Below are 7,830 nucleotides of genomic sequence, written 5' to 3' on the forward strand. Positions count from 1 at the left end.
CCACAACCTTATTTCCTAATGTATGCTACTGACATGCGCACATGCCAAGTGACGCATGCGCAGTGGCATTGCTGCCCTGTCTTCAGGAGAAGCTTCCGTGTTCAGCGCGCAAAGCGGATGAGGTGCGCACCTTCAGTGGTGCACACGTGGTTATTAAAAGAAGTCCTCTACACTAGCGCATGTTATAGCACACATACATCATACATGGTTTTTTCATGGTTTTGTTTTGAGACAGAATCTTTCTCTGTAATCGGTTCACAGGAACTCGGTTGTCTTGAGGGGTGTGTGTGTGTGTGTGTTGTCTCTTTATTTGGGGATAATAAAGGTTATATAAATCTTGGAGAGTAGGTAGGGCTTTTGAGGTGAGTGTACATTATTGGCTAGGGCTGAGGTGCTGGGTGCTGGGAATGCTTCATTTACATGAAGAGGAAATCCAAGTGCTTTCTGGACATGTTTAGAGAGAGGGAGGGAGGGAGGGAGGGAAGGAGGGAGGGAGGGAGGGAGGGAAAGAGAGGGAGAGGATGAAGCTGAGCCATCTCTCCAGCCCAGGTGGGCGCTATCTTGCACATCTGTCTAGGTAGAGGAGTGCGTGGCTTACAGGTACAGTTGGCTTTGTCACATGGGCTCTGGGACAATACTCAGCCCATCAGGCTTCTCAGGCAAGTATTTTAACCCACTGAGCCATCTTGCTGATCACCTCTGGATACTCTTTTTGTTGTTTTGAGACACATTAAGACTGTGTAAAGGCCGGGCATGGTGGCGCACGCCTTTAATCCCAGCACTCGGGAGGCAGAGGCAGGCGGATTTCTGAGTTCGAGGCTAGTCTGGTCTACAGAGTGAGTTCCAGGACAGCCAGGGCTACACAGAGAAACCCTGTCTCAAAAAAAAAAAAAAAAAANACTGTGTAGCCACAGCTGACTGGGAACTCACTATGTAGAGCAGGCTGACCTCAAACTCAGAGATCCACCAGCTCTGGCTCCCAATTTTTGGGATGAAAAGTGTGCACCTCACATTCACCTCCCATCCCCACCCCAGGCACTTTTAAGCCAGTAAAATTCTTGAGCCCTCTTTGCATGAAGTGCCTACAGGCCATGTTAGCACAGTTAATGCTCTGAAGTAGGACAGTCTACATTTCTCATGCAAGGTCGCTAAAGCCCGGGCTGAAGAACTTTTCTAAGGCCTCATTTTCCAAGCACAGCCAGAATTTCATCCAGATAATTTGGCTCCAGGATGGACATTAATGTTGTCCTCACTTAGGTCTGAGTTCACACACTGCCCACAGCGCCGAGGGAAAACTGCCTTGATAGTTAACGAAGACAGCAGTTCCCAGAAAAGCCATGGCTACAGAGCTGTCACTTTGCCTCTTGTGGGCAAAATGGATGTTCGAGAGCAGAGACAGCCCTTGATCCTAAAATAACTCCTCTGTCCTCCATCACTCTAGAGAGTAATGAGAACCACGGGGACAGAGCACACGGGGCTGCTGGCCTATGTCACATTACCCAGCTGTGAACTGTCAGAGTCTGTAATAAGAGCTGTTCTTACCCCATTATCTGGAAGGGTCAGGAGTATCGTTATGCTGGGTTGGATAGGAGAAACATTTTAGGGGAAGAAAGAACTAACAATTATCTCCCACTGAATTTTGGAGGCAGCCTCAAGTAACCCAAACTTGGAGCCATCCTCCTGCTTCAGCATCCCAAAGGCTGGGATTGCAGGTATAAACAACCACATGCAGCTTGCTTTCTTTCTTGAAAAGAAATAATTTGTTTTAAAATCATATGTGTGAGTTGAGGTAGCTGTTTCAGAAGAGGGCGTCAGATTCCACATAGCTGTGGTTACAGAGGCTGAGAGCCATGGGCGCTGGGAAAGCCAGCTTGGCTCCACTGGATGAGCAGAGAGCACTCCCAGTCACTGAGCCATCTCCCCAGCTCCCTTCCCCACCCCACGTCCTTCCTTCAAACCAGCACCTATGATCTATAGAATAATGGGTTTCATTGTGACATTTTCATACATGTAGGATTCTGAATCCGTTCACCCTCTTATGCTCTTATGCCCCTCCCCCTCCCAGTGGACCCCATCTGCTTCCCCCATACCCTCTTCTCACTTCACGTGAACTTTTGTTCTTGTTGTTTGGTTGTTGAGATAAGGTCTTTCTATGCATCCCTGACTGGCCTGGAACTTACTATGTAAACCTGGTTGGCTCAAATTTAGAGGTCTGACTCCTCCAAGTTCTGAGGTTAGAGGCGTGACCATGCTCTAGAGTGTTCGAGTGCGTGTGTATGTCTCACTGAGCTCAGAGATGCTTGCACACGTGGGAGGTTATTCATAGGAGCATGGACCACCTACCAGTGTGGCTGGCTACAACACTGAAAAGAAGATCGTGCCCTCTCCAGAAACCATTAACATAAAGGGCAGGGCCTTGTGAGCCCCTCCCCCAGCAACAGTTGATTGCCTCCATAGCCCCAGGAAGGAGGGGGGGCTCATGAGTCCCTTCCCTGGTTTTTTGAGACAGGATCCTACTACATAGCCAAGGCTGGTCTTGAACTTGAGATCCTCCTGTCTCCACTTCCTGGATACTGGGATTACAGGCGTGCACAGTCATATCTGGCTCTTAAGTATCTTTGGACAACTTGGGTTTTTTTCTTTTTTTTAAACTTAAGACTATGTAACTGACAAGCCCTCTTTAGTTCTAACACCCCAATAGATGAGTAGATGGACTTAACAGAAATTTCAATGTCTCTCAGGGTTTCTTGGTTTTATAGCTAATAGGCTCAGGCCCTGGTACCTACTCAGTGTCCCACCCTACGTCCTGATTTCCCATATCCTAACCAACACCATGAAGCTGTATCTTGGGTCCTGTGACTGTAGAGCGATGGAGGAGACAGGAGTCACTTAAGGACCAAGGATAAGACATATATTTCCTTTTGGGAACAAACCAGTTGGTTGCTTCCTAAGCATTGTGCCTTTGTTATCCTGTGAGCATCATCTTGGCAGCGCCCAATTCCCACTGTGAGTGAACATTTCATTCACCTTATCCGTCAGTGTGCAAAGCAGGCCATCACTACAGGATGTGATGGATGGGGAGTTAGGCTTAGTTAGTTCATTATACCACAGTGTCTCACACCCTCAGCTGGGGGCGGGGGGTCTCAAAGTTTGTTTAAATAGTTGAAGATGTCATTCAAAGACAACCTGGACATTCTGAAGCAGACTTAACGTATGTTGGGGAAACAGCTATTTACATGTAAGTTATCCCTGATTTGTTTTGGACACATTCAAAGCATAGTAACTGAGGCAAATGCAGCGGTCCTGCTCGGTCCTGCTCGGTCCTGCTCGGTCCTGCTCAGTGGTCCCGGGATTTTGGAAGCAGAGGCAGGAGGACAGGGTGTTCAAGGTATCCATGGCTACTTCTCAGTTCATTTTCTCATGTTTGTTTGGGCCTCTATATTCTAAAATGAAAATGAACCTACGTTTCGGAGAGAAAGGAAGAGGGTAGTGTGAACCACAGAACGTAGCCCAACCCCTGCTGACCGGGAGTTACTCCCAGAAGGCTGTCCTTCTGCAGTTGCCAGGCAACAAGTGTAAACAGCACTGGATCATGGCTACTAACTACAGTGCCAACCAGGTAAGCGCTTGCTCTTCACCCTTTTACATTTGAGTTTATGTTCCAGATCTACCCGCTCCCATCAGATTCTGACTGGGTTGAGGTGGTGCTTCATCTCATGGTTGGGAGGGCCCAGGAACAAGCAAAGAGGATCTGGGTTAAATTTGTAGACCGTAAGCCAGGAAGCAGTGATTTTATTTTTATAGGCCAGAGTAAGCAGTTTAGGCTTTGTAAGTCAAGAGACAAAGTCATATCTATTTACATGAAAGTTAGCACTAATTTGTTTCAGAAAAATTCAAAATATAGGGGTAGAGATGCTCCCCAGTGGTCCCCGAGGCAGGAGGATGGGTGTTCAAGGCATTCTGGGGCTCCATACTGAGTCCAAGGCTAACCTGAGCTTCAAGAGAACCCCTCCCCCCTCACACACACACACACACACACACACACACACACACACACACACACACACACAGAGAGAGAGAGAGAGAGAGAGAGAGAATGAAAACAAGGACACAAAATAATCACTGATAGTTCGAGGTCAGTCTGGTCTACATAGAGAGTTCCAGGCCAGCCAGAGTCTTGTAGTAAGAAAAGAAACAAAATATTGACTACACACTTTTGGAATTCCTTTGGAGAAAATATTTTCCTTCTTTAGTATTCCCAGTTTAGTGTTGTTCTTTTTCTTCGTTTATGTGTATGTGTGTGAGTAGGTAGGCAGGTAAGGTCTTGCCTACTACCTACCTCTCTCAGACTGGACCACAAAGTCACAACCCTCCTACCTTCCTCTGCTAATCGTGAGGCTTACAGGTGTGTGCCACCTTGGCCAACTACCTTCTGTCAAAGCAACACAAATGGTTGTTTTATGTCTACAAATAGTTTTACAAATGGTCTATTTTTACAAATAAAAAAACGTTCTTGCCAGGGAGGCAGGGACAGAAAGGTGGAACCCAGCCTCAAATAAATAAATAAATAAAGTGGCGTTTTCTGCCCCTTGGCCTTCCAAAAGCAGGTAGCAATGTGGATTTGGTTACCATCCCTTGGTCTAATCTAGCAGTCTCCAGCAGTGAGTCACAAATATAATTTAAAAGGTTTTAGCAGCTATGTGAAAATTAAAAATTAAATTTTGTAGTGCTCAGTAGAACACAATAAACCTCAAACATTAACATTTAATTGCATTTTTAAAAACAAAATAGTCTAACCACACACACACACACACACACATACTTTATACCAGCTCCTTAAAATTCATCTTTACCCACTAGCACTGAGGACCATAGCTCTGTACATGCTAGATAAGCACTGTAACTCAGAGCTACACCCCCGGTACACATCTTGAGCAAACAGATTATAATCTCATACTTACCTAGCACGCACAAGATCCTGGGTTCAATATGCAGCGTTGCAAAGCCAGACACAATCTCGTCTTTCTTTGTATTTAGCTCTCTTCTTTTCGTGTTGTTTGTAGGTTGGCATACCAACTGTTGGGTTTTGTCAGGGCATCTTCCTACACAAGAGTCAGTTCTCAACCCTTCCCTCCAGCTGGTAGGCTTTTCTTCCCAGACTTAGTGCCCAGGTCAGATCTCCTTATACTCTGCAACCATTGTCTTAGCACCTACCTCCCTTAAGATAGCTTCCTCCCTATATACCCTTGCCACAGTGAGTTAGCATTCACCTAACTGTAGAGAACAGTGTCACCATCTCACAGGAACTCTCCTCTTTCTCTCCACAGTATGAAAAAGCTTACTTACCCACGTACCTGCAGAACTGGTCTCCTGCCAGGCCAACAAAAGAGGTATTCTGAGCTCAGTGCCCCTCTCCAAGGCCAGTTTCCGATGACTGGCCTCACTGGTTCTCTCTGTCACCTAAGTCCCTTAGCCCTTGAACAGTCCATGTGTTTCTCTCCCATACTTTTACTCCAAGCCCCTCTTTCACTTCAGGCACTTCTCTTTCTACCCCAAAATACAGAAAATCGCTGCTCATGAAGGTTACACTCAGATCATCGCCAACGATCGAGGGCATCTCTTGCCTTCAGTGCCCCGTTCCAAGGTGAGATTCCCCACCTCCCTTCTACCAGAAAAAAAGGGGGTGGGGAGGAGCTAGCTAGTTGTGGTGGCATACACCTTTAATCCCAGGGGGGATTTAATACTCAATAGGCAGAGGCAGGAGAATCTGTGAGTTTGAGGCCAGCCTGGTCTACACAGTGAATTTCAGGATAGCCAAGGAGGAGAGAGGGAGAGAGGGAGAGAGAGAGAGAGAGAGAGAGAGAGAGAGAGAGAGAGAGAGAGATGCTGTCTCAAAACGAACAAAAAGAACTAATGCATAAAAGCAGAGCTCCAGTCACACAGAAAACTAAAGTCCAATCTGTGATGCCCCTACCCTCTATCTGCCAGGACGGAGCTGAGGTTAGCACATGGAAGTCCTGAAAACATGTAAGCAATGTTTTCAGATGACAATATTTATGCCCAGGACTCCTTTCTCACACTTAGCCTAAGAATGAAAAATTTAAGTTGGAAGGAAAGGGACTAGAAAACAGCCGAACTGAAGAAACTGACAGAAGCAAAGCTTCCCTTTTACTTGGTAAGCCACTGCCTTAGGCCCTCTCTCAGGTGTTTCCTTACTAAGCATTGGCAAGACAACAGAGTGGCCGTGAAGCCAGACAGCCCCGCCAAGCAGACACTACCAGCCGTGAAGACCTGGTGAACAATCCCTTTTCCTTTAGGCAAGTCCTTGGGGTTCCTTCATGGGCACCTGGCAAATGCCCCTGAAGATCCCACCTGCTAAGGTGATCTTGACCGCCCGCACAACTACAGCTGCCGACAACCTCACCAAATGGATACACAAGAATCCTGATCTACTCAACGCCTGTAATGGGCTGCGTCCTGAGATCTCAGGCAAGGTATCTATCCTTCCTGTTTAACCAAAACCCCCATTTCTTTCCAGCCTCAAAACTGTTCTGCCAATCACTGTTCTAGCCAAGGGAGGGGACCTCTAACCAAATCTGTCTCATGCTGCCCAGTCCCTCATCACTAAGGTCTGAAGGAACAAAACAAAGAAGCCACCTTGTTCCCCACCTCTAACCCCAGTAGAAAAGAATTCCAAGGGGGAGGTTAAATTTAACTGCTCTTATTCAAACCCTGACCTCCTCCTGCCTGCCGGGGGCCTATTAAGAAAGGGAGTTGGATTCTGAGGGTGACTGGGAACAACCTGGGCCTAATGAGAAATACCACACCCTGTCCCAACAGCCCTTCGATCCCGACAGTCAGACGAAACAGAAGAAATCTGTCACCAAGACTGTACAACAAGCACCAAATCCAACCATAATTCCCAGCTCCCCGGTCATCCAAGGAGACAACCCAGATGAACCGCAAAGCTCGCACCCCTCTGCAGGTCACACTCCAGGTCCCCAAACTCCAGCCAACTCTCCCAACAACCCACCTCCAAGCCCGTGTAAGAACACCAAGTAGGTCCTAGTCTAGCAGAGGTCCAGATCTATGCCACGCTGGGGTGACATTTTAGAGACCGACTGAAATAGGTAAGACCCTGTATTCAGAAATGTGGAACAGAGAAATGGTGGGCCAGGAGTGAAGGCAGATTTAGGGAAATAAACATTGTGTGTTAAGTCTTTTACTGTCCTGGGTTTTCTCCTGGTTTACGTCTGTCTTTTGTAAATCCATAATTACAAGGAAGGCTGGGGAAGAGGGGACAGTGAGTCTTAACAAGAATGTCAGTGACTCCCACAGCATGACCAAGAGGAAGCTGGTTTGCACCACACAAGGGCAAAACTTCAGAACCAAACTTTGTCACTATCTTCCGAATCACAAGTGTGGTCACTTAGTAGAGCACACAAAACTTTATTACACGCATTCATTGACTTTATGTATGCATGGAGGTGTGCCTCAAGCACGTGGAAGCCAGAGATAGCTTGCGGAGTGTGGATCCTTCTGACACGTGGATCCTGGGATCAAACTCGGGTCCTCAGGCTTGGAGGCCAGAGCCTGCACCCACTGAGTTATCTTGACAGACCAGTGACGTACAAATGTCTGGTTACTAAGCTTTCCTTCCCACTACCTCTGCTGGGTGGTAGGTTAGAAGCCTTTAAATGCCCTTATTAAACTACATTTTAAAAGATATAAGCCAGGGCTGGAGAGATGGCTCAGCAGTTAAGAGCACTGACTGCTCTTCTGAAGGTCCTGAGTTCAAATCCCAGCAACCACATGGTGGCTCACAGCCAT

The 7,830-nt window shown here is 47.0% G+C and overlaps 1 protein-coding gene across 1 annotated transcript; it reads left to right on the forward strand.

Moving 5' to 3' along the window:
- The first annotated feature begins 3,486 nt into the window (after positions 1-3,486).
- Cfap126 (cilia and flagella associated protein 126) lies at positions 3,487-7,222 on the forward strand. The gene is made up of 5 exons (XM_021173252.2): positions 3,487-3,619; positions 5,328-5,390; positions 5,564-5,644; positions 6,318-6,494; positions 6,841-7,222. The coding sequence occupies exons 1-5, from the start codon at positions 3,593-3,595 to the stop codon at positions 7,060-7,062; spliced, it is 570 nt and encodes a 189-aa protein (XP_021028911.1). The 5' UTR covers positions 3,487-3,592; the 3' UTR covers positions 7,063-7,222.
- Positions 7,223-7,830: the final 608 nt, after the last annotated feature.

Source organism: Mus caroli, chromosome 1, assembly GCF_900094665.2.
Source record: "Mus caroli chromosome 1, CAROLI_EIJ_v1.1, whole genome shotgun sequence".
NCBI lineage: Eukaryota > Metazoa > Chordata > Mammalia > Rodentia > Muridae > Mus > Mus caroli.